The sequence below is a fragment of the Podarcis muralis genome, chromosome 9 (genome assembly GCF_964188315.1).
Source record: "Podarcis muralis chromosome 9, rPodMur119.hap1.1, whole genome shotgun sequence".
Classification (NCBI taxonomy): domain Eukaryota; kingdom Metazoa; phylum Chordata; class Lepidosauria; order Squamata; family Lacertidae; genus Podarcis; species Podarcis muralis.
This window is the reverse complement of record NC_135663.1, coordinates 66,383,537-66,411,044: the sequence shown is the minus strand read 5'-3', so window position 1 is coordinate 66,411,044 and position 27,508 is coordinate 66,383,537. Positions and strand designations below refer to the sequence as shown.

The following is a 27,508-nucleotide window of genomic DNA, read 5'->3' as shown; positions in this document are numbered from 1 at the left end:
CCTCTGGTGACAATCCTCTGGTTGTGGAAGGACCAACAGGGTATCCTTGGAAGATCTTAAAAATCAGGTGTGTTTTTTTACCAGGGTTCTCCAATCACAATATTTTGGGAAAGCAATGTTGCAGGAACATAATGCCTTGTTCTTAGCTGTCCTCTGCTCCTTGCTAGATCTGCTAGTGGTAATTGCTTGGAAAAAATGCTGGACATTTAAGTCCTTCTCCCTCTGTGCCAATGAGCTTTGCACTTAGCTTATGTGATTTGCAACCTTTGGTGCCAATTGGGCAGAAATCTGAAGCCCCCCCCCCATTCATCATAACTCTCTTCTGGGGTAGGGAACTTCTGGCCCATCTATTTGGCCCACCAGGCCATTTCTCACCCCAATCCATGCACCTGCCTCACACCTGATGCCACACCTGATATCAGGTGTGAGGCAAGTAGAGACTTGGCTGGATTCGCCTAGCTACAACACTCTGAAATGATGCAGGTCAGAGTAACTTTACAGTGTATGTCATTTTCATAATGAAACAATTCCCCACAAAACCTTAACTCTGCTTTGGTCCTCTCCCCAATTCAGATTGAAGGGGCCTAGTACAAAAAAACCTGGATCTAGTAATTTGGCAGGGTTTATTCGCACAGGAGTTGCTACTTTGCCTGCAAATTTCAACCACTTTGCCTGAAGGAGTGTCGCCACACCCATTGTTCTGCCCGGACACTGAGGTCCAGCACCGAGGGCCTTCTGGCAGTTCCCTCACTGTGAGAAGCCAAGTTACAGGGAACCAGGCAGAGGGCCTTCTCGGTAGTGGCACCCGCCCTGTGGAACACCCTCCCACCAGATGTCAAAGAGAAGAACAACTACCTGATTTTTAGAAGACATCTGAAGGCAGCCCTGTTTAGGGAAGCTTTTAATGTTTAACAGACTACTGTATTTAATGCTTTGTTGGAAGCCACCCAGAGTGGCTGGGTATAAATAATAAATTCTATTCTATTCTATTCTATTCTATTCTATTCTATTCTATTCTATTCTATTCTATTCTATTCTATTCTATTCTATTCTTCTCAAAAGAAAAAATGGCTAGCATCCCTCCCCCCATTTCCCTATAATCTAAATGGGGAATAAGCGTAGCTTTATTTTTCTAAATTGGGATTCGATCCAAATCAAGTTGTTTTCTGAAGTAATGGATTGGCGTCTGAACCAAATCTTGAGGTCAGGGCAACCCTCTAATAGCTGCAGTTCTAAACATTGACAGAGCAAGGGATTGCTGATTGCTTTGTTTTATGGTTATTCCCTCTAATTAGGAACATAATAAGCACTCTGCTAGATCAGATCAAGGCTTCATTTAGTTGGTTTGGGATTCTTCCAGATCTGATGCGTACCTCTAGCTATTGTGTGAAATTGTCACAGAGAAAATGACAGTGATTCTTTGTGGAAGTGCCTGGACTAAAAATGTGATGTCAAAGCCTATTGGCAAAGTCTGTTGCTTTTGGGGATGGGTGACATTTGCCACCCTTTATTTTTTTCCTTTTGTGGGCGGACGTTTCGCCGCACAGCACCCGTTTTCCATCTCTGAAATGGAATCTCTTCTTGTTCTTGGTGGGGGCAAATAGGTGGTTTAGTGTTTGACCTCAAACCCTCTTGTCTTCTGTTTCTTGGTAATTTTATCAATCATTTCTGACAAGGCAGGTCCCCACTGACAGCCATTCTTTTTGGCCTGAGAGTTGTTTTATGGCGGTGCCCATGACAGTTTCTCAGCCTCTCCAATGTGCCCCATGGGCTATCGTCACTGACCTTTTCTACCTGAGGTAACTTCTATCCATTTTTGAGACCCAAAGCCGAAAAGTGTTGCCGACTGATGGGAGACCTTTCGCAAATTATTTTCCTCCTACACTTTACTGAAGCATGTTCATACAAAGGCATGGCAGATGGTTTAAACACAAGTCAAGACCATAGAAGGAGATAAAATAACCGATTCCCCACCTTGGGCATGTTCAGGGAGGAGCAGATGCATTCATATGGGTGTAAGAATACCTGGAAAGCGTTGCTCCTGTGGTTCTGCCTTCCTCCTCCTCTGCCATCTCTGCTCTGGCCACTGGAAGCTTTTGCTTGGCGCAGCAGGTAAACGTCGCCAGAAAACCCATGCGGAAGCGTTTGTTCATGAAGCAGTAGATAATGGGATTCACACAAGCGGAGGTGTAAGAGAGCAAGTGTATGAAGGAGATGGGGGCTCCCGTGAGAAGCTGTTGCGCCGACACCTTGTCGAAAGCACGCCAGGCGTTGACGCTGAACACCGGCGTCCAGCAAACAAAAAACAAGATCACTATCACTATCAGCATTCGGATGACCAGCTTCTTGGCCATCAAGTTAGCGGTGGAGCAATTGCTTCGAGGCCGGTCAATTTTGGAGATGCTCCTATTGGACGGAAACTGTTGAAGGGGCATCTTTTTCTTCTTCTTGCTTTTCTGCAGATAGCACCCATCGCTATCTTCGAATTTGCTGCTGGTGCTGGTTTTCCTTTCTGTACGGGACGAGCAAATGCGATCACATTATCAAGAGCACACAACATGCGAGGGCACAAAACCCGCCGCACGGCTGGCAAAAGATACACATCAAAATGTGCAAATAAATATCTTTTGAAGGCCAGTGTGTGAGATCAGGTGTGTGGGGGTGAGTGTTTTTCAACTTCTGAAAGCCAAGTCACACACTGGGGGCCACTGAAATTAGAGGCATGATTCAGTCTTTGCATCTAGAAAGGGTTGTGTAAGAGTGAGAATTACCCACCTTCATATGACAGGCCCCAGCCTTCTGGTGTACTGTCTGAGCCATATCTGGACTGAGGTAATTTCCTCTGCGACTTGATATGGACCAGTGCTATATGGATGGTGCTATATTTATTTATACCCCACTTTTTCCCCTGACAGGGACTCAGGGTGATTCAGAAACTGTGTGGCAGTTGGAACATCTGAGGACGGGGTGTGTGTGGTGCACGGGAACTTAATATACAGGTGGCAACCATTTTGCACACGTCCAATTGACACGTAACCATTGAAAAGTTTGGACTCAGAAGAAGGCAGAATAGAGGATGGAATGGGAGTGGAATAGGGGGCAGAATGATGGCAGGGTGGAACAGGGTGGAACAGGCTTATGCACACTTTGTTGGGGCCAGGAACAGAGCCCCCACATATAATGGTCACCACCTGTATACCTTTTCTCCTTCCTGGTAATTATTACCTATTGATCATATCTTAAACAACCTGAAGGAGCACCTCCACCCCCATTGTTCAGCCTGGACACTGAGATCCAGCTTGGAGGGCCTTCTGGCAGTTCCCTCACTGCAAGAAGTGAGGTTACAGGGAACCAGGCAGAGGGCCTTCTTGGTAGTGGCGCCCACCCTGTGGAACGCCCTCCTATCAGATGTCAAGGAAATAAACATCTATCTGACTTTCAGAAGACACCTGTCTTCTAAAGTCAACCTCATATCAGAAAGTTTTTAATGTCCAATGTTTTACAATTTTTAATGTGCTGTAAGCCGTCCAGAGTGGCTGGGGAAACCCAGCCAGATGGGCGGGGTATAAAATAATAATAATAATAATAATAATAATAATAATAATAATAATAATAATAATTTAAAGGTAAAGGGACCCCTGACCATTAGGTCCAGTCGTGGCCGACTCTGGGGTTGCGGTGCTCATCTCGCTTTATTGGCCGAGGGAGCCAGCGTACAGCTTCCGGGTCAGAGAAACCTACGGTCTGTAAATAAAAACATCCTCAAGGTCCCAGGCCTCAGAGAGGTTAGGCTGGCCTCAACTAGAGCCAGGGCCTTCTCGGCTGCGGCTCCAATCTGGTGGAATGCTCTGTCACAAGAGACCAGGGCCCTGCAGGACCTGACATCTTTCCGCAGGGCCTGCAAGACAGAGTTGTTCCACCAGGCCTTTGGTCAGGGCGCAGCCTGACTCCCTCCTCTGGCAACCTGCACAGTATTTTGGTTGCCATCAATTTGATTTTAATTAATTTTTATAATGAAATATTTTAGAATGTGTGATTATTCAACTATTTGGTTATTTGATTGTTGTTAGCCGCCCTGAGCCCAGCTTCGGCTGGGGAGGGCGGGATATAAATAAATTTTTTTTTTTTTATTATTATTATTATTATATGGCCAGCATGACTAAGCCGCTTCTGGCGAAAAAGAGCAGCGCACAGAAACGCCGCTTACCTTCCCGCCGGAGTGGTACCTATTTATCTACTTGCACTTTGACGTGCTTTCGAACTGCTAGGTTGGCAGGAGCAGGAACCGAGCAACGGGAGCTCACCCCGTTGCAGGGATTTGAGCCACCAACCTTCTGATCGGCAAGTCCTAGGCTCTGTGGTTTAACCCACAGCACCACCCACGTCCCTGCCTCAATAGCTTAAAATTTAATTGGTTAGTTGTTAGGGTAGAAATATTCAAAACCAAATAATCAATCAATCAGTCAGTCAGACAAAGTGAGCTGAAAAGTCTTCAAAGTACATACAATATTGTTACAGGTCGCCTCAATCTCTGCCCGAGCGGTGCATGAGTTTCCGGGGGTCTTGTGTTTCCTTCAGAAAATTAAGGCACAATGGAGGGTAATGGTGTCTCCGTGAAATATGATTTATTTGCACATATTTACAACCTGAATCTTTCAGTGGAGGGCATGCGTAACACCTCAAGAGTGTCTCTTGTCATTTCTCTTCAGCAAGCTTGGGTCTGGAGCAACAGCTCCCTGGTCTCTGGGTACAGCCTCTGCTCCTTCTCCCCCTAAATCCTTGCCAAAAACAACTCCCCTTTCCTGTTAACATTGCCCACTGTAACCCTGGCAACTTCACTCTCTCTGTTCTGCAGAGTCTTCTGTCTTGCCATGGCTCCCACTGTTGGACTAACGACTGGCCATTTCAAGCCTTTGTCCGCTAATGGCTTCTCCCTAGCAAGCCATGTCAAGCTGGCACAGCTTGTTATCCTAAACTCAATCCAGCAATGTTTAGCCCAATTTTAGCCTATAACTTTTATTAATTCTAACTTTTGCTAATTTCAGGAATTATGGGTGCCCGGACACATATTTATTTTGATCTCAGGGTATTGCCTGGTAGGCTCGTGCTATTTTGGTGCAATTAATGGCATAATAGCAGTTGATCATTCTCTGAAAGTGACTTTTTTTGTACAAAATGTTCTGTTAACACAGGCCTCCATTTCCATTGGGATTAATTGCATAATAACACCATCTAGCCTAAGGAAAAACACGCTCAATGATTATAGTACACTACTAGGCCCATTGACCAGCTGGCACCGTTGGACCCGATGTCAGTGCAATTTTGAGCTACCTAGACTCATGTAGCTTACTAGTAAATACCGTATTTTTCGCTCTATAGGACGCACTTTTCTCCCTCCAAAAATGAAGGGGAAATGTGTGTGCGTCCTATGGAGCGAATGCAGGCTTTTGCTGAAGCCTGGAGAGCGAGAGGGGTCGGTGCGCAATGACCCCTCTCGTTCTCCAGGCTTCAGGAAGCTATCCACAAGCCTTTGGAGTGCTCTGAAGCGCACCCCAGGCTTTGGGCAGATATCTGCAAGCCTTGGGAGCTCGGCAGGAGTTCCCGCCGGGCTCCCAAGGCGTGCGGATATTAGCCTCCAAACCTGACCTGGTTTGGAGGCTGTCGGTGGGGGAAAGCAGCGCTTCTCCCCACCACCAGCCCCACAAGCTCAAGGGATAGCGGGGAGGTGGAGCGCCGCCTTCCCGCTGTTCCCCGACCTGATCTTTGGGGCTGGCAGTGGGGGAAAGCAGCGCTCCCGCCCCCGCCAGACCCAAAGAGCAGGTCGAAAGGAACCCAAAGCCTCCAGAGCCCAGCGGGAACTCCTGCTGGGCTCCGGAGGCTTCAGGTGAACGCACCTTGAACGCACACAACGCACCTTGTTTTAGAGGGGGAGAACAAGAAAGAAAAATCCCCCCCCCCCCGTTCTCCCCCTCTGGTCCGGTGCGTCCAATAGAGCGAAAAATACGGTATTTCTTTCTCCAAAAGGCCTGTTTTGTAATAGACTACGTTAAAAACAAGGCACTTTCCCCTCTGCGCAATCGAAAATCTTTTTTGCCAGAGCCTTTGGGATTCTGGTGAGATTAGTTAGTCAGGAGACAATTTCACCTGAAGCTGGAGAGATGTGGTTCTTGTAAACCTTTGATATCACAAGTTATCGAATAGCTCTGTACCCACCCAATCAAAAAAACACACCCAGATTTGTGGTTGTAGCCAGGGGGTGCTCTTTCTATTTAATCCTTGCTACTGATAGTTAATGTCTGATTAGAGTGGAACTGAGTCACAACACATCACTTTTTATTTTTATTTTTTAGTAGAAGCAGTGGCAAATAATCATTTTAGTTTTCAAAACTGGAAATGTCAATCTCTTGGAGATACACAGATTCAACTGAGTGATCTCAATCTCTTTGGGTGGGACCAGATGCTATGAACGAACAACAACAACAACAACATAATAAATACAGGTGTCAGTCCTGTATTTCCATGGTTGTAGCCAGGATTGATGTTAGGGGGCAGGCTTTATGTCAGTGCAGGGCAGAACCTCAGCTAGTTACATATTTTTGCTTATTTTTATTGATTTTTATTGACGGGGGGCAACTGTCCCTCTCTGCCCCCCCCCAGCTACGCCCGTGTGTGTATTTCTCTTATTTATTACATTAACGTGTGGGTGCTATTGATTCTAAAGGTGGGGGAATCAGTAGACAGACAGAATTTCTTAACCCTTCCCCCCCACTTAATCCCCCCCCCCATGAGCTCTGCAGATGTTTCTCAGTGACTTCCCGCATTGCCCGATCCAGCTAGAACAGGCATAGGCAAACTCGGCCCTCCAGATGTTTTGGAACTACAACTCCCACCATCCCTGACCACTGGTCCTGTTAGCTAAGGATGATGGGAGTTGTAGTCCCAAAACATCTGGAGGGCCAAGTTTGCCTATGCCTGAACTAGAGGGATCCTAAAACTAGAAGGAGCCTTGGCTGAGGGGTAAATACGCTGAAGAGGACAGGATGGCATGGGAGAGTTTAGGCACCTCCTCAGAAATAGATCCTTTATTGTAAGTTACCCCCTGGGTGCATTCTCATTATTCCTGAAGTAAACTAGGATAACTCTGGTCTCTGTTATTAGGATGTTTTGAAACATGATACAGTACCTTACAACAGTTACTTATAATTGTTGCCTCTGGTTTTCCAGATGGGAATACTATTTGTGTATGGATTGTAGATTTATTGTAAAGAGGCAGGAGAGTGTTGTTGCCGGGAGATCCCTGCCTGAAGTCTGGAAAGCTGCTGTCAATCAATGTCAACAATATCAGGCTTTCGGAATGTAGAGTTAAACTAAATTATCAAATCATCAATTCTAGCACACAAGGGGAGGGGGCAACAAAATAATATAATTTGGCATCTGAACAATTGGCATTATTAATTGTATTATAATTTGGAATTGTGACAATTGGGTTATTGTAATTGAAAACTAATAAAAATTATTGCACAAACAATACTAGGCTAGATGGAGCAATGGGCTAACTTGGTACAAGGCAGTTTTCTATGTAACTTTTTTATGGTTAGTTCTATATTGCTTGTCTTGGAATACCGTTGTATCTATTCTTGTTAAAAGTGAATGAAAATACCAGAGGGGAAGGAACGCAATTGCACACATACACAAATACACACATTCACACACACACACACACACACACACACACACGGAATAATTAATGCTTTTTAAAAAATCCTGGCTATGATTCGTAACTCAGAGACATTTGCAAGACTGCTCTGTTGCAGATTTTTTTTTTACCAGGAAAAAAAATGTCTGCTGGTCACACTTTCACATCTGAGTGAAAGAAAGAGAGTGGGACTGGTCATGAAGATTACCTCGTGAATACTTCCTCTGACTGACATCAAATTTGATCCCTTCGTAGAGCTCCAAGGAGATTAAGCCATAGGCAATGATCATTATGATCCCTGGGATAAGGAAAAGGATGAGCAGCTGGAAGATGTACCTGCAGAAACAGGAAGAGAGGCTTAGACCAGCAGAGAAAAGGTTAAAATATTCTTACCATCTTCTTTCTCATCTCTGGAATGGGCTGAAGCTGATTCTGGGTGCACTGCCTCCTCTCGTTTTAAAACCGAGTGTCATTATTATAGCTCACAGTTGAAAAGGATGTAATGTTAGTAGTATGACTTGTCAGAGTTGACAAAAGATATCCCACAGTATTTGTTCTGAAACATGGAAAGGTTTATGGGGGGGCTGCACCCCTTTTAGTTGCTCAGCTCACTTTGCAGATCAGTAATTCCTAATAATATTGTTAAGTTGTGGGTGAACATATCAGACGACACAGTGATTCTTCAAACAGCTCTTGTTTATTCACAAGCCAGAACAGAACTGAACTGAAGGGTTCAGCCAGCCTGCTTATATAGAGCTCCACTAGAACGCAACAGTAACAACTTTCTGTAACTATCCAATCACTGAACGTCACTTTTATCCCTTATTTGCTTATGTGGACCTGAACTATCTACAGTACCCCCCTGCTGGCTCAGGGTGAGAACTTCAGTACATAACAAATATAATAATAATTTTTTACTTATACCCCGCACAACTGGCTGGGTTTCCCCAGCCACTCTGGGTGGCTCCCAACAGAATATTAAAAATACGATAAAACATCAAACATTAAAAACCTCCCCAGACTCAGTGACGTGGGAGACAAGTGATAGTTTTGTAAAAAAAAGTAGAATGGTCCTACATTCACTCCCTCTCCCCCTCAGACAGTTTGCATCTTGGTTGTGGCACTGAAAATGTAACTTGTCAGATGCCCTGAGTACTAATTTATGTTTGAAAATAGGTGTAGGCTAATTGCTGTTCATGCATGGCAATTTGGGTAGAAACAGCTGCGGGGCCTGGCTTCAGACAAGGTGGGACAACATTTAAGGAAGCAAAGCCTACTCAAATTGAAGGAATGGGTTTCCCAAACCCAAAACTGACTATGCAGGCAGTTTGAAACGGGCACCAAAATCCCTATTTTTCCTTAGCTAAAATCCATTAACTTGAACTCTGAGTCAATGTATAAACAAAAACCCGGCTGTATAAACAAGTGCTCAGAGCCCTCACCTTTATCAGTTCGTGACGGCAAGGATGACCTTGGCTGTTTCAGTGGAGTAGGGATGATATGTCTAGGTCTTATCTTACTGTCCTGAAGTACAGGAAGGAATACCCTTTTATGGTCAAAAGTACAGGAAGGAACACCCTTTTATGGTTAAGAATACCGGAGCAGGAACATATGTGATGTCAACCTGCATGTATAGACTGATGTGGTTGGATTCCTGGGGAAGGAGGGAGAGGGTGCCTGGAGGATATATATACTGCATGAAATTTCTCATTTCTTTGGACTTGCTGTGGACACACCACGCAGGTGCCTTTCTGCTGTTCCGGAGAGCAGAAATAAAGAACTCTTTCTCTGAACCAACCCTCGGTGTCATTTGACTTCCTTCCTCCTGTCCGGGAGCAACGCAGACCCAATCGGTGAACTCCAATAAGGCTACAAAATGAGTCCTGGATCCCACTCCAAGGTTCTATGATCCTAGGAAGTCCAGGTACATAGGGGTTGACATATGTAGGCTTCCCGACATGAGACATCTCTGTAACTTCATGGATGTTTGGGGTAAGGGATAAAGGGTGTAGAAGTAGAGCCCACAGCCCCTTTCTGCTCATATTGCCCCTTTTAAGTGAGTTGAAAAAATACGTGCTCCACTCCTTGAATGCTCAAGCCACAATGTTATTCCTTGAAGGAGAACTACCTGAAAATGATTTACAGATTGTATCTAACTCCAAGTAGACCTGCTAAGATATATAATACTGAATCAGGTAAGTGTTAGAGATGCAATGAGACTGAGGAAACGTTCTTTCATATGTGGTGGTCCTGTAAAAGGGTAAAAGTGTATTGGGAAATAATCCACAATGAATTGGAAAAAATGTTTAAAAGTACTTTTAAACCCAGAGTCCTTTTTGTTGGGGATAATTCAAACGGAAATTCCCAGGTGTCAAAAAAGGTTATTTATGTATGCTAGTCCTGCGGCCCGTGGTTTTTTAGCCCAAAAATGGAAAATGAGCGAGGTCCCAACTAAAGAAGAACGGCAACTCAAGTTGATAGAATATGCACAACTCACAGACTTAACATATAGAGTAAGAGAACAAGAAGAACATGCGTTTAAAGAAGATTGGGAAATGTTTATTGAATATATGGAGGAAAATTGTGTTTATATGAAAACGTGGGCAGCATGAAGATAAATTCAACAGTGTGAATAAGTTTTGATGGATGTAATGATGGAATACTGAGTGGTTTAGTTTATATGCAGTAATATATGCAGGGATTTATGTTTTGCAAAATGAACCATGGACAGAGAAGAAGGGAAGTCATTGATATTTTAAGGTTGTTTGAATTAATGTAAAACAGAACATCTAATAAAAAATGTAAAACAGATACTCTAATCAAAAATTATGGTGGTGGGGGGGGGGAGAGAGAATGCTCAAGCCACAATGCCTTTGCCTTTGAGTTGTCACTTTCCTCTGTCTTTCCTGAAACAAATGAGCATAGCTGCCTCTGTGGAATTTATTACTACTCTGATTGTCTGAATTCTGCAGATCCCGAAGTGAACAGAGAAGGGCTGTAGCAGCAATTACACATGACTGGCTTGTTTTTCAGCACTGCATCTCATAATCAGGACACCGTTTGGAGAGGCTGTGTGATGAAACTCCTGCCCCCTCCTGGCCTTTGAAACGTGCTCTGAATTTTGCATCGCTCCATGGGAACCTGAGGCGGCGCCCCTGTTAATAGGTGCAAAACAACTATGGGCATGAGATCCACACCCCCAATTAACTCCTTTAAGAGGTGGTGTGGAAGGGGATCGCCATGCAATTTACCATCTACCTCCATCCTCACCCACAGCCCTTGCACAGCCACTTATCTGCCACAGAAGGTCTGTGCACATCTCCTATACTTACTGCTGGGGGCCTGCTCCTTCACATGGAGGCCACATGCAGCCAGACCATTAGTCTGCCCACTTGGTCCTGGGGAAGAGAGGATCGGTTGGGAGGGATCTAATGGCTGGTGTGTTGCAGGGTGCATGCGCCAGCCCAGTGGGAAGAGGCAGGGAGGGAGAAGAGCTCAGTTGAGCCCTGTATGGATTCTCTCCTACATGTGCAACTTTTGAGACCTGGGCTGGATGGTGTTTATAGTAAACTGCCTAGAATCCACTGGAGGAAGGTTTGAAAATATTTGAACTAATAAAATGCCCCAGATAGTGGAATTAATTTAACATGGCCAATGGTTGGTGGAAGTTGGTTGCTGGCCTCCATCTGTCTCACAAGACAATGAAGTGTGCCTCTGGGAGGGAGCAAACCACTGGAGCTCATAACTGCTACCTCCCACGTTGTTTCTGCTGCATTAGCAGTACTGAAGTGACCTCTCCAGTGTGGTGTAGTGGTTAAGAGCGGTGGACTCGTAATCTGGTGAACTGGGTTCGCTTCCCCGCTCCTCCACATGCAGCTGCTGGGTGACCTTGGGCTAGTCACACTTCTCTGAAGTCTCTCAGCCTCACTCACAGAGTGTTTGTTGTGGGGGAAGAAGGGAAAAGGAGATTGTTAGCCGCTTTGAGACTCCTTCGGGTAGTGATAAAGCGGGATATCAAATCCAAACTTTTCTTCTCTCTGGACAGCAAGCCTGGGCAGTGCATAGGGAGGTCCTGGGCTGCCCAGATGGCAAGACCCCCCCCCCACTAGGCCTCACTGACAAAATATAGAAAGCAGAGCAATACATTTGGCACCAGCTTGGCTGTTGGAGTTGCCGGAGGGAGGCGTACAAGATGCTATCTTGGGGACTCCACTCTGGATTTGTGTAGGGTTTAATCCTGAGCCCTTTCTTCTCCTGAAGATGTTCCGCAAGGCAGCGGGCAAACTGGATGATGCAATCACCATGTTTATAATACGATGAAGCAAACCCTTCAACATTGCACTTATTTTACCCCACTGACAGGCTGAAGGACTGGCTGTCCATAATTTGGCATATTAAATTGTGCCAAAAATAATGCCATCTAATACCATCTCCCAAGAAATGCCATATCTATATCTATCATCTATCTATCTATCTATCTATGGATATATATTTAAATCTGTTCTTACCAAGATTGCTCTACTACTGGGCTTGGCCAGCCCAGGCGACACATGTTCGCTGTGCTGTTGTCGAATCTTTCAACCGGTCTCAGCTTGCTGTAAATCGGATACGGCGTCATGATGGCAAAGGACAGGCCCCAGGTTGCAGCGATCACCTTCAAAGCGTGAGATTTTGTCTGCCAAACCCGAGACTGCAACGGCTTGCAAATAGCGCCATATCTCTCCAAGGATATTGCAACCAGGCTGAAGGTCGAAACGCTGACTGAGACACCTAAGCGCAGAGGGGAATGGGGAGGAAAAGGAGAGTAGAGAGAGTAAACGGTTGTCTCTTGTTTCTTTTGGCAAGCGGTGGAATCAGACCAGTAATAACCAGCAGCATAGCAGTAACCTATCTGCCAGCAGCCAGCAGAAGCATTCAATCTCCAGGCCTCTATGGCTGGACTCAGCGGTTCCCAAGAGACCTGGCTTCTGTGGATAATGTTCCATTTGGATCAATAAAACCAACCTGCCCTATTATGGGGCATTTCAGATATATGAGGATTTTTAAAAACAATAAAAAAGTATTGATTGATCAGTTATTTGAAATATTGCTACCGACTGCTATCTGTAATCATTTAAAAGTTATACTGAAACAGTGTGTCGGGGCATTTCCCAGTCAATTGAGTTTTCATTTCTTTCTGCAACAGAGTTCTTTTTACAGAAATTTTTCCTGCATCTTTTACTTCCTTACAGCAGCAGCAGCAGCATTCCAGCTATCTCTTAGTGAAATTCCAATTACAGGAATAAAGAGTCTTTATTATTAACAAAACTTTACACCTGGTCATTAATAAAGAAAAACAACAACAAAGAAACATAATCATTTTCTCTTTTTAGCCATCCGGCCAGAGACCTAAAGTTTACTCATTCACATACTCATTTAGACTGACCCCAACTTAGTTGATTGCATGCCCTGATAAGGACACCTGTTGCTGGGGAAGTTTTCCGTTGCCTAGCAACTTCCTCAAGGCCATTTACAAGTTTCTTCTAGAATATTCCAACGTCTTCTATTTACAAAAGAGGTCTAAAACAATTATGTGTGGTGCAGAGAAAATGGAGTGACGCTTTTCACCATCTCTCTTAAAATTCAAGACAGACAAAAGAAATCAGGCAAAAGAAAACATTCTTTCACAAAATGCATCTCCTCTAAACTTTTCAAATAATACCACCTCAGAGGATTAACTGTGGCCAACATTACAGAGCACAAAAGCAGATAGATGACTGTTTGCCTTGATTAGAAAACTCCATACAGACCCAATAATTAAATGCGGAACTGAAGGCCACTTCTTTCTATTTAACAACTCGGTTCCAGAATTACAAAACACTACTTATCTTCCCATATGGGTTTGGCCTTACAAAGCAAATACACCAATTTTTTTCCTGTGCAAAGTAAACACGCAATTCTACGCCGATGATACTGCTCTGCTGCCCTCTAATAGTTTTCCAACGGCTACGGAGAAGTTATGGGACGGTACTGCATATCAGAGAACTTCTAAATGTCAACTTTGCTGAAACTAAACTGGGGAACTGCTCCATTTACAATGATAAGTGGCCATTTGATGAGCAGGTTACTGAACAAGTTGTGCGGCAAGTGAATTGTGATTCTCCCGCCCTCCCCCTTCTAGACAGAGGATAAATAACGCTCAAGACCCAGCTGTGGGTGAAAACAGAGAAGTTTTTATTGCCTATATGCTGAAGATCATGGCCACTGGTCCCATCACCTCCTGGCAAATAGAAGGGGAAGAAATGGAGGCAGTGAGAGATTTTGCTTTCTTGGGCTCCATGATCACTGCAGATGGTGACAGTAGTCACGAAATTAAAAGACGCCTGCTTTTTGGGAGAAAAGCAATGATAAACCTAGACAGCATCTTAAAAAGCAGAGACATCACCTTGCCAACAAAGGTCTATATAGTTAAAGCTATGGTTTTCCCAGTAGTGATGTATGGAAGTGAGAGCTGGACCATAAAGAAGGCTGGTCGCCAAAGACTTGATGTTTTTGAACTATGGTGCTGGAAGAGACTCCTGATAGTCCCATGGACTGCAAGAAGATCAAACGCATCCATTCTTATGGAAATCAGCCCTGAGTGCTCACTGGAAGGACAGATCCTGAAGCTGAGATTCCAATACTTTGGCCACCTCATGAGAAGAGAAGACTCCCTGGAAAAGACCCTGATGCTGGGAAAGATTGAGGGCACAAGGAGAAGGGGGCGACAGAGGACGAGATGGTTGGACAGTGTTCTCGAAGCTACCAGCATGAATTTGAATAAACTGCGGGAGGCAGTGGAAGACAGAAGTGCCTGGCGTGCTCTGGTCCAGGGGTCACGAAGAGTCGGACACGACTAAACGACTAAGCAACAACAACAAATACTGAAGTAAGCAGGGTTGGCATGGTGTTGGGTCAGGAGCCATAAACACATAAGACTTCTGATCTGAAGCCTGATACAGCAACCTGTCATGCCTGTCGCAGAACCCCAGTGTATAAAAACTCTGTGCGGTGAACACTGAGATTGGCATCCTTCCAGTAACCTGAGGTGAGAGGTGTCTATCTCAGCACATCCTGAGCTGGAGTGCCTCCTCAGCACCCCTTAGGAGGGTCCCCCTTATTTTTAATTAATAATTTTATAACACAAATAAAAAACACAGACAGAAAAGACAAACAATACGAGCAAATTCTTGTCATATTCTTATTTTTCTAAACATTGTTGGCTTCCCCAAGTCCCACCTATCTGATTTTCATTTTACTTCATGTTTAGCAGTTTACATATATCATAATTTCTAACCATCTTTTTTAAAAAATCATCCTAAAATAACTGCACATTTTATCACTTACAAATAATACTATTTTAAAATACCCTATCTTCTAACCCTACAGTCTATATCTACTTCCAAAGCTATTCTAAGGTTTAAATATTAACATATTTTTTCAAATATTCCTTAAACTTCTTCCAGTCTTCTTCCACCGTCTCTTCTCTCTGGTCTCGGAGTCTCTCGGTCAGTTTGGCAAGTTCCATATAGTCCATCATCTTCATCTGCCATTCTTCGATAGTTGGTAAATCTTGGTTCTTCCAATTATTCGCTAACAATGTTCTCGCAGCTGTTGTGGCATACAGAAAAAAAGTAACATCCTTTTTGGGGATTTCACCCCTCACTATACCAAGTAATAAGGCTTCTGTTTTTTTTGTAGGTCCCCCTTATTTTTAAATCCTACGGGTTTCAGCGAAGAGTCCTTCCCAGTCTTACCTGAATATGGCAGGTACTGTTTGCCTCGGACCCTTTACATGCAGTGCTCGGGATGCGGGTGGCCCTGTGGTCTAAACCACTGAGCCTCTTGGGCTTGCCGATCAGAAGGTCAGCAGTTTGAATCCCCTCGACGGAGTGAGCTCCCGTTGCTCTGTCCCAGCTTCTGCCAATTTGAAAGCACACCAGTGCAAGTAGATAAATAGGTACCACTGTGGCGGGAAGGTAAACAGCGTTTCCGTGTGCTCTGGTTTCCGTCATGGTGTCCTGTTGCGCCAGAAGCAGTTTAGTCATGCTGACCACATGACCCAGAAAGCTGTCTGTGGACAAACGCCGGTTCCCTCAGCCTGAAAGTTAGATGAGTGCCACAACCCCATAGTCGCCTTTGACTGGACATCACTGTCCAGGCGTCCTTTACCTTTTTACAATTGCAGTGCTCTACCACTGAGCTATGCCCCTTCGCCAACAATATAATATTCATTTTATCAAAGCCACCAATGCAGGATTGGGTAGTAGGATTGGAGAACCGGATCAAGCAAAAGAAGCAGATCCAGAAGTGGCCAACCCTTCACGGGCCATCTTCACTCATGGATGGTTAGGCCAGATTCAGTTCTATTTACCTGAAAAGCTATAGGATGGTTATAGATCTGCCTCAAAAGGAGGAGGGCAGAACCCTACTGCATCCCTGACCCCCCTTCAAGCACTGTGTGACACAATGTACTTCAGTGTATAATATAAGCTGAATTAAAGAAATAAACATATAGAGAAACTGTGGGTCTAGCCAATGCAGACAGCTGGACCGTTATTTATCTGCAGCCCAATTGGGAGAAATATTTTATGGGCAGACTGGCAAAATTTGCGGTGGCTGCTCAGAAACCGAGAACCAATGTTTGTTGAAACCAATGTAGCAAATAGCAAAGATGCCCATCTGTATAGAATTTGCCATTTAGACCTTTTTAATATTACATTTGGAACTAGTAACTCGTTCCTGTAGTTTTATGAGTATCTAATTAATTAAGGAAGGATAATTTCTTGTTCCTGATTCTCGGAACGGATAACCCTTTGACACTCTGCACATTAACAATCAGGAAATGGTCTTCAACATGAAACAAACTTTTCCATTTCATTTATAGGAAAGGAGTCAATATAGTTCTGACAGCTGGCCTGATTTAAAACCGTAACTCTTGACGCGTGGCTGTATAATTCAGCTACAATCTGTATCTAACAGAGCAGAAAATTAGATTATCGGTCAAAGATGCAACCTTGCACTCTTCCCTTTTGCTCCAGGTCTGCAGTGAGGAAGGTCACTTATGCTGAACTCAGTGCATTTCTTCAGAAGGCCCAGTGGTTTGCAAAATAGTGTCAGAGGAAACACTCTGCCAGGGAGCATCTATGGGCCCTCTTCTTGCATTACTCCTATGAAACAGGTCCATGCATTGCATAGGCACCTCCCTCCTCCTCCTCCTCCTCCTCCTCCTCCTCCTCCTCCTCCTCCTCCTCCTCCTTCTTCTTCTTCTTCTTCTTCTGTGATCCCTCATAGCTGAGTAAGATTTGTCTTCCATGACACGGTCTTAACAGTGAATCTGTAAGTGACTGTGGAGGCCAATTTTGGATCCACACGTTCTTCCACAGTGGGGACATAGGTTTACAGGCAGGAGTTGATCATGGTGAGGGTTTGCCAAGCGTGCCTTCCTCTTAGCACATTTGTCCTTTTCATCCTGAGTTTGAGCGTCTTCAAAGTCCATGGCGCCTTTGGTACGCAGGCTCTGCTACGTTATGGTCGCTGTTGAAGGGCCGGAAAGGAATTTCCCTGCATTGGCAGGGTTTACCTTCCCCGTAGCAAAACGTCACAACTTTTGTGGTTTCAGGCCTTGGGCAGAATCCTTTAGTCTATCTTCCCTAAATAGGGAGGGGGGATGAAGCAGTGACCCACCCACCCCCGTGGCGGCGACCCCAGGGTTCCCTGTTAAAGGGGTTGTTTTGAGGGGAGGCATTGGCCATACGCCAATTGCTCTCCCCTGTGACAGTAGCGAAATAGGGGGCGGGCTCTCTGCTTGAACAGACGTTCTCCAGAGCCAGCCCAATCCCCACATATTCTGGATAACCCTGATGTTCCCCAGATCCCTGGCAGGGGTCTGGGAGGGATAAACGCCCAATGCCTAAGCCAAGGTCTCCCTACATCTGAAGTTTTAATAATAATAATAATAATAATTTATTATTTATACCCCGCCCATCTGGCTGGGCTTCCCCAGCCACTCTGGGCGGCTTCCAAAAAAATATTAAAATACTGTAATACATCAAACATTAAAAGCTTCCCTAAACAGGGCTGCCTTCATATGTCTTCTAAAAGTCTGGTAGTTGTTGTTCTCTTTGACACCTGGTGGGAGGGCGTTCCACAGGGAGGGCGCCACTACCGAGAAGGCCCTCTGCCTGGTTCCCTGTAACTTGGCTTCTTGCAGTGAGGGAACTGCCAGAAGGCCCTCGGCGCTGGACCTCAGCGTCCGGGTAGAACGATGGGGGTGGAAACGCTCCTTTAGATATATTGGACCGAGGCCATTTAGGGCTTTAAAGGTCAGCACCAACACTTTGAATTGTGCCCAGAAACGTACTGGGAGCCAATGCAGATCTCTCAGAACCGGTGTTATGTGGTCCTGGTGGCCGCTCCCAGTCCCCAGTCTAGCTGCCGCGTTCTGGATTAGTTGTAGTTTCCAGGTCACCTTCAAAGGTAGCTCCAGGTAGAGCTCATTGCAGTAGTCCAAGCGGGAGATAACCAGAGCATGCACCACTCTGGCGAGACAGTCTGTGGGCAGGTAGGGTCTCAGCCTGCGTACCAGATGGAGCTGGTAAACAGCTGCCCTGGACACAGATTTGACCTGTGCCTCCATGGACAGCTGGGAGTCCAAAATGACTCCCAGGCTGCGCACCTGGTCCTTCAGGGGCACAGTTACCCCATTCAGGACCAGGGACTCCTCCACACCTGTGGCCAAATTTTAATCCCATAACACATTGTCTTGAGCCATTATTCCACGCGGTTGTTGCCCAGGGTTGGGGGGTCTCCGCCTGTCAGCGCAAAAACATCTCCCACTTATTCCACAACACTGATAAATGAGCAAAAGAATGGCTCTTGATTTTAACGTTGCAATACCTGTGATTTTTTTTAAAATCGCAATTTCATTAATGTAAAGGTTTGGGTGCCAAATGTAAAGCTTATCTGAGAAAAGGCATCCTATATCTTAAGACATAAAATGTATCTATAATAAGCGAAGTGTTGAAGTCAAAAATATACTGTGTGTGACTATTGTTGTTGTTTAGTCATTTAGTCGTGTCCGACTCTTCGTGACCCCATAGACCAGAGCACGCCAGGCACCTCTGTCCTCCACTACTTCCCGCAGTTTGGTCAAACTCATGCTGGTAACCTCGAAAACACTATCCAACCATCTCGTCCTCTGTCGCCCCCTTCTCCTTGTGCCCTCCATCTTTCCCAGCATCAGTGTCTTCTCCAGGGAGTCTTCTCTTCTCATGAGGTGGCCAAAGTATTGGAGCCTCAGCTTCACGATCTGTCCTTCCAGTGAGCACTCAGGGCTGATTTCCTTAAGAATGGATGCGTTTGATCTTCTTGCAGTCCATGGGACTCTCAAGAGTCTCCTCCAGCACCATAATTCAAAAGCATCAATTCTTCGGCGATCAGCCTTCTTTATGGTCCAGCTCTCACTTCCATATATCACTACCGGGAAAACCATAGCTTTAACTATACGGACCTTTGTTGGCAAGGTGATGTCTCTGCTTTTTAAGATGCTGCCTAGGTTTGCCATCGCCTTTCTCCCAAGGAGCAGGCGTCTTTTAATTTCGTGACTGCTGTCACCATCTGCAGTGATCATGGAGCCCAAGAAAGTGAGAAAATCTCTCACTGCCTCCATTTCTTCCCCTTCTATTTGCCAGGAGATGATGGGACCAGTGGCCATGATCTTCGTTTTTTTGATGTTGAGCTTCAGACCATATTTTGTGCTCTCCTCTTTCACCCTCATTATAGTGTGTGACTATAGCTTTTAGCAAGTGTAAGGTATCTCTTACATAATAAATCCCCAGAGGGCTATATATTGATACTATTGTAAATGTTGTGGTGATGTATTCCCCTGAAATGTCTTTATGGTGGTAATTACCAAGAAAAAGGGCAAGCTTCCATGCCTCAGATTTTATATCGGCAATTAACTCTAACTTGTTGACTGCCATTTTTTTTAATGTTTCACTGTTTTATTGATCGTCTAATCAAAAGTGTTTCCCAGTTTCTTAAAAATGAACTTTGTCTCTTATTTTTATTATAGGTTTTTATTTTGTGGGGGGTTTTTTGCAGAGGTTTTTTGGACGTAGGCTGCCCAAGACAACAGATTCTCTTATCTGAGGAACAATTTGTTTTGACTTCACAATCCTTCACCTTCTTACTCAGAAATAAATCCCACTGAGTTCATCAGGCTTTCTCGCAGGTAAATATATATAATATTGCAGCTTGAGACAATTTTCTTTCCTATGCTAACAACTGGAAACCAAAACAATTAGCAATTCTACTAGAAAAAGACACCCATGTCCTGTTTCTCATTGCATGCTTGTGTTTATGAATAATAGTAAAAACTGAGTTGATCCTTTTTGACAGTCCTAGAAATGCCATCATCAAGCTTGGTGATCTTTACAAAATGCACAGATTTCTGTCAAATCCATATCCTGATCAGAAACACATTAATTAGAAGTAGAAAGTCCTACTGATTTCAGAGTCACTTCCATTTCAAAGTCCAACCAGACTATTCTTTCCTTAAAAACACACACGTATACACGGTAACTATTTGAGCATAGATAGGGAATTTTTTAATGTTTGATGTTTTATTACGCTTCTGTATATGCTAAAAGCTGCCCAGAGTGGCTGGGGTATAAATAATAAAATTATTACAACAACAACAACAACAACAACAACAACAACATGACAAAACTGGCATTTACAAGAAAGAAAGGGGTCAGCTATATCATATGAAAACAAGTATCTAAAACCTAGATAATAGGCTACAATAATATTTTCGGGCCTTTTCTCTAGGGAAAAATGACAGAAAATTAAACATTTATTTTAACATGTCTCCACTCAACTCTGACCCCAGAGAGTGTTCAGTTGCCTCCCTCAGGCAAGTTCTCATTGAAGTTTCAGTAATTCTGGTCTCAACTTTATACTGTCTAACATGATGAAATGCTTTATTTCTTTAGGAAAAGAAAAACAGCGGGCAGCATTCAACTAACTTTTACTTAGAGTAGACCCATTGAAATGAATAGACATAGCCATTCACTTTGATGGGTCTACTCTTGAGTAGAAGTTAGTTGAATTAGATCCATTATTCCTACATACATAGGAATTCTCTACCAAGGAAGAGGGATGACAGCACAATCCTAACCCTGTCTACTCAGAAGTAAATCCTGTTGAATGGGGCTTAGTTCCAAGTAAGTGGGGTTAGGTTTATAGCCCTACTTATTCAGCTGTAATCCTTAGCATATTTAGTTAGAAGTTATGTAGCAATATAAAAGTCGATGAAAATTATATTTCGTTCATCTAAGGCAAAACTGGAGGAGACACTAAAATGAACCACTTGTTAGGTTTGCTTGAGACTTACGGTAAGTCTGGAATAATAGAATCATAGAATTGCAGAGTTGGAATGCACCCCAAGAGCATCTAGTCTAACCCCCTGCAAAGCAGTCTGTTGACTTTGGTTAGTAATTGAGAAAATTGCAGACTTCGTTCTACTTGGGCTGAACACAGCTTGTTGCTACTATTTCTAACTAAGCAATTTCCCAAATCTGCAAGGCTTTTCAGTCAGCCTTGATTGTTGGCAGGCAGGTATCAAAGCAAATTATATCCCTTAAGGCTCATTTGTCTCTCAAGCACCTAATGGCATGCCCACCCAGTGTTTATTTGTTACATTTGTATTGTGCCTTTCCTCTGAGTTCTGAATACCATCCCAGCCTTGGCACAACTCTGAGAGTTGGGCTAGAGGGAGAGAGAGAATAAGTGATTTGCTTTCACCCCTTCCCCTCCAGCCACTGCACCAAACTGCCTCTGCTCTAGACATTTGTGCCAGTTGTACCACAAACCAGGCACAGGGCCTTCTTGGTAGTGGCACCCGCCCTCCCATCAGATGTCAAGGAAAAAGACAACTATCTGACTTTTAGAAGGCAGCCCTGTTCAGGGAAGTTTCTAATGTTTGATGTTTTATTGTGTTTTTAATATTCTGTTGGGACCTGCCCAGAGTGGCTGGGGTAAGGTAAAGGTCCAGTCGTGGCCGACTCTGGGGTTGCGGCGCTCATCTCGCTTTATTGGCCGAGGGAGCCGGCGTACAGCTTCCGGGTCATGTGGCCAGCAGGACTAAGCCGCTTCTGGCGAACCAGAGCAGCACACGGAAACGCCATTTACCTTCCTGCCGGAGCAGTGCCTATTTATCTACTTGTACTTTGACGTGCTTTCGAACTGCTAGGTGGGCAGGAGCTGGGACCAAGCAACGGGAGCTCACCCCGTCGCGGGGATTCGAACCGCCGACCTTCTGATCGGTAAGTCCTAGGCTCTGTGGTTTAACCCACAGCGCCACCTGCATCCCTGGGGTATATATATATATATATATATATATATATATATATATATATATAATTATTATTATTATTATTCCCATTGCACTGCTGTGCTATGTATCCCAGGAGTGTAACAACGCCCTTCCAGCACCACAACCCAGGAGCCCAAAGCGAGACTGGTCCCCCAGCCCCAAGCCCCAACTGTCCAGAGGATGCATGAGTCAAAAACTAAGAATTGTGTCTTGGTGGGTAAGGCTAAAAACTTCTCTAGCCCAACATTCTGTCACTGTTATGGCTTTTCACCAACATTTTGGGTATGTAATAATTCCAGCTCTTAAAAACAAACAAACAAACAAACACACACACACACACACACACACACACACACACACACAAAGTACCATTGCACCAATGGTGCCTTGACCATTCTTGAACCTCTCGCTCAAAATAGAACTGATGGGTCCCAAAGAGAAGATTTTAATTAGAACCTTCGCTGAAGAAGCAAAGGTAAATAAAAATATGGTTTTATATGATAGGCGGAGATGGGGGCCTCGTCTCCTGGGCAGCCCAGGACCTCCATGCACACTGCCCTGGCTTAGACCCCGCAGAGGTTACTTTGGTGTTGCTAACACAGCAAAAACAACACAGGGGGCAGCGGTTATGAGTTAGCGGTCTCTGCAGCCACAGCAGGCGCTGTGATTCCCCAGCAGTTTGGCTTCACCCACAGAGACTCACTTCATTGTGTCTCGGGACAGGCAGATGGCAACAATCACAGCTAACAGTGGCCCCTGGGGAGCATGAAGGCAATGCCCCCCCCACAACCTAATCTCTTATATGTAACAAAAAAGGTAAAGGTAAAGGACCCCTGGATGGTGAAGTTGCGGCGCTCATCTCGCTTTCAGGCCAAGGGAGCCGGCGTTTGTCCACAGACAGCTTTCCAGGTCATGTGGCCAGTGTGATTAAACCACTTCTGGTACAACAGAACACTGTGACGGAAACCAGAGTGCACAGAAACGCCGTTTACCTTCCCGCTGCAGTGGTACCTATTTATCTACTTGCACTGGTGTGCTTTCGAACTGCTAGGTTGGCAGGAGCTGGGACAGAGTGACGGGAGCTCACTCCATTGCGAGGATTCGAACCGCTGACCTTCTGATCGGCAAGCCAAAGAGGCTCCGTGGTTTAGACCACAGTGGCAGTTGCACACACTGGGCGTAGTCAGGATTTTTGTTAGGGGGGCAGACCTTTTGTTGGGGGGAGAAAACCTCAGTTTTCTATGTATTTTTTAATTGATTTTCATTGATTTGGGGGGGGGGGCAGCTGCCTTTGCTACATCCATGCATCAATGGTCAAAGTGTGAAACTTTATTGAGAATAAATAGGTGAGTGAGGAGTAGGGAGCAGGCAACAGGTCTGAAATGAACCAGAAATCCATGGCTCTAAAACTGGACTGATCCCAGGCTATGCAGCAACAATTCAAAGTGTTGGTGCTGACCTTTAAAGCCCTAAACGGCCTCGGTCCAGTATATCTGAAGGAGCGTCTCCACCCCCATCGTTCCGCCCGGACACTGAGGTCCAGCACTGAGGGCCTACTGGTGGTTCCCTCACTGCGAGAAGCCAAGTTACAGGGACCCAGGAAGAGGGCCTTCTCGGTAGTGGCACCCGCCCTGTGGAACGCCCTCCCACCAGATGTCAAAGAGAACAACAACTACCAGACTTTTAGAAGACATCTGAAGGCAGCCCTGTTTAGGGAAGCTTTTAATGTTTGATGTATCACAGTATTTTAATATTTTTTTGGAAGCCACCCAGAGTGGCTGGGGAAGCCCAGCCAGATGGGCGGGGTATAAATAATTTATTATTATTATTATTATTATTATTATTATTATTATTATTATTATATAACAATATAGTATTTCTAGTCTGTTGAATAGCTGAGAAGGTGGTCAACCTCCCAATGGTATGGAAGATGTGGTCTCTGAAAGCGGAGAGTTTGAAAACGATTTGGCATATGTAGTCAAAATGTGGATGTTCATCAACTCACCCATGAAGTAGCTGGTCAGTTTGCAGAAAGCAATGCCGAAAATGAAATCTTCCAGGAGGTTGGGAATGAGCGTGAAGGGCATGCAGAAGAAGCACAGCATGAGATCGCTGATGGCCAACGACAGCAGGAATATGTTGGTCACCGTTCTCATCCTCTTGTTCCGGATCAACACGACGATCACCAGCGTGTTGCCCAAGACACTGAGCAGAAATATCAGAGAATAGAGAAGAATCCGAACTGCTTGGTCTAAAGCAAAAAGCAAAAAACAGACTGTCGTCATAATTGGAAGAGGCTGCGCAGCCACACTAAGTTGTACAGAATTTATTTTCTGTCTGCATTTTACAGATAGTCACTCAACTGACAGATTTGCCTATCCCTCCATTGAGCTTGGAAATTAAGGCTCTGCTGTTGTTGTTGTCATCTGCCCTAAACATTTAAAGCAGTCTTTTAAAAAGTTTATTTCTTTGGTTTTTCAACTTAAAATTTTACAATCACATATCCAATGTACAACATAAAAACAAGATTTCAAGGAATCTCCTGGACTTCCATCCTCCCCTTTGTGGCTCCTATTATTAATCAATTCCTCCCACATCTTTTATGATAATCCAAACTCTTTACCTCTTCCATTATGTCCAGAATTCAACCTTAAACTGCAAATGATATTCCAATCCCACTAACGATTTTAACTGTTTACAATAGTCTTTGAGATAAGTTTCAAATTTCCCCCATTCCTTATTAAAATTTTTGACTCTTCCAGTCATTTTAGCCAAGTTAATGGACTATGCAGAAATGGCTAAAATGACATTTAAAGCAGTCTTATGCCACTTTGAACAGTCCGGGCTTCCCCCAAAGAACCCTGGGAAATGTAGTTCTCTGAGGGGAGCAGGGGGGTCTCCTAACTACCCTCAGCACTCTTAAGAGACTACAGTTCCCACGATTCTTTAGGGGAAGCCCTGGAATGATGTTGCTTTCAATGCACAGTGCAGATGGGGCCGTAAGATGGACTGGGATTCTGTACCCTTCCTAGTTGCAGGAAAGAGGTTATTTCAGCAGGCAACAGCTCTCTCATCCTTGTCACACAAAGCCTGCCAGACCCCTAGGGGTGACTTGGAGGGCTGGCATTTTTCAGACCTTGCTCTTTCTTTCTGCTGCCATCTCGGCACACTTCCCAAATGCCCTCTTCTACACAACTGTTGCAGGCCCAAGCGCCCTGTCCTTCTTTGCAGCTGTTCACCCAGATATGCAAAGGTACTGTATGTGTGTATTTGTGTAGTAGGCGTTTGCAAGGGACAAATGTCAGGCAGGAGGGAGGATAGGGTGCAAGGGGTCTATGCCTCCCCCTTTGTTGTTGTTTAGTCATTTAGTCGTGTCCAACTCTTCGTGACCCCATGGGCCAGAGCAAGCCAGGCACTCCTGTCTTCCACTGCCTCCAGCAGTTTGGTCAAACTCATGCTGGTAGCTTCGACAACACTGTCCAACCATCTCGTCCTCTGTCGTCCGCTTCTCCTTGTGCCCTCCATCTTTCCCAGCATCAGGGTCTTTTCCAGGGAGTCTTCTCTTCTCATGAGGTGGCCAAAGTATTGGAGCCTCAGCTTCACAATCTGTCCTTCCAGTGAGCCCTCAGGGCTGATTTCCTTCAGAATGGATGCGTTTGATCTTCTTGCAGTCCATGGGACTCTCAAGAGTCTCCTCCAGCACCATAATTCAAAAGCATAAATTCTTTGGCGATCAGCCTTCTTTATGGTCCAGCTCTCACTTCCATACATCACTACTGGGAAAACCATGGCTTTTACTATACGGACCTGCCTCCCTAGCAAGCCCTAATCTCTGGTTGCTCTCCTCCCAGCCAGAGTCCTGAGACCGTGTTTGCCTGTCAACGCAGCGAGAGCAGGGCAGGTACATATAGGAAAGTTATAGGGTGAAAGCGACTGTGCGGAGACAGTTGCTGCCTGTTGCTTCTCCCCTGCAAATACCTCCCCTGTCTCCGATTTGCACATCAGAGACGGAGATGGGGCTGGGATTCTGTATCAGCTGCCGAAGGACATGTAGTTCTGCCCTAAAATGTGAAGGAAGCTATAAAGAAAAATGTCAGGCATATGCGCTATATTGACTGCTGTGAAAAGGGTGGCAACCAGCCCTTCTAGATAGGCTGGTGTAAACCAGAGATCTGGTTGCGTTTGGTCTCGTTCCTTCTGCTGCGCTCTCAAGCTTAGCTCTAAGCAGCTCAGTTCTGGTCTATCCGGAACACATCTCATGCCTTTTCTCAAAGGCGTAGCACATTCAGCATCTGGTACTTCTTACAATATAACCCTTCTAAATTATGCAGCTTGCAAATCCCTATTTCTATCCACTTAGGAATATATCAGACAACAGGTAGTGTAATATATGACTCTGTGTTTTGACACCTTTGGTATAAAACACACACACACACACACACACACACACACACACACACACACACACGTTCTAAGTCCTTCTATATGTAGTTCATAATAACTGCAGTGGTGTGTGTGTGTTTTATTAAAAAAAAACTTTTAAAATTGCACCAGTGTTTCAGCTTACTCTTTGCATTATTTTCTGCCCTGTGTTGCAATTGTTCAATTTTCCAGCAAACATATATGTTGCTTTGTAGGCGGAGTTACCAAGTAAAACCATTTATTTTGACTTTCCACTCTCATTTAAAAATAATAATAATCCCTGGCCATTATTAGCAGCTTTTGGAGGTTCTGGGCGATGTATTTGATACTGACGCTTTATTCTCGTTTCGTGGACATGGTTTTAATTGTTGTATTTTGCTGTTGTCTTGCTGCCTAGTGAGCCACCTTGGTATTCATTTGGAAGAGAAATGTGGTATATAAATGACTAATTATTATCAGCAAATGTTTTCACAGAGCTTTGCTTTAAAACCCTTTATCAACTGCTTACCCTAAACTAGTTGCAGGTGAAGCTGATGGTGTTACAAATGCATATGTATTGCTACAGATATATAAATAGACTGTACCCTACCTTTAGGCTGAGAGTGATTCGGGCAGAAAATGGTGTAATTTTCCAAGCCAAGCTCGCACAGGAAAGCAGGAATATTGCTGTCAAGTAGGCTGTCATTACTTGGATCCATCCTTCACTCTTCAGAGTTTAGTTTCTAAGGCAGCAAGCATAGTTTGGGGACTATCAGTCCATTATTTCAGGCCTAAAAAAACCCTGCAGCGGCGGGCTTTGACAAGAGTCGCTGTCCAGAGTTATTCTTCTTCAGCCACCCATCGGGAGTGCTTAGTCTGTGCAATTCAAAGAAGATTGGGGACGCTTGCTTCGAGGACGGCGTGAGGCAGCTTAAATGCCGCAGAGTGAAATGCAGGCATGCACACAAACACTCTCGATTCCTCTCTTCTGGATCCACCCCTTTCTTTTACGG

General features: G+C 44.7%; 1 protein-coding gene across 1 annotated transcript; it reads right to left on the bottom strand.

The window, feature by feature from the left end:
* Nucleotides 1–450: 450 nt before the first annotated feature.
* CCKAR (cholecystokinin A receptor) lies at nucleotides 451–27,508 on the bottom strand. Its single transcript, XM_028744260.2, has 5 exons — nucleotides 27,106–27,508; nucleotides 24,100–24,345; nucleotides 12,205–12,466; nucleotides 7,905–8,032; nucleotides 451–2,512 (listed from the first exon to the last, which is right to left on the bottom strand). Exons 1-5 carry the CDS (start codon nucleotides 27,212–27,214, stop codon nucleotides 1,986–1,988), a joined length of 1,272 nt encoding a protein of 423 aa, XP_028600093.2. The 5' UTR covers nucleotides 27,215–27,508; the 3' UTR covers nucleotides 451–1,985.

What these genes read in the sequence shown, in the direction of transcription:
- CCKAR (XM_028744260.2), bottom strand. Translation starts at nt 27,214, where the DNA reads ATGGATCCAAGTAATGACAGCCTACTTGACAGCAATATTCCTGCTTTC. An exon ending in GAATCACTCTCAGCCTAAAG is followed by an intron (nt 24,346 to 27,105) that starts GTAGGGTACAGT and finishes TTTTTGCTTTAG; the next exon opens with ACCAAGCAGTTCGGATTCTT. An exon ending in ACTGACCAGCTACTTCATGG is followed by an intron (nt 12,467 to 24,099) that starts GTGAGTTGATGA and finishes CTCTGCGCTTAG; the next exon opens with GTGTCTCAGTCAGCGTTTCG.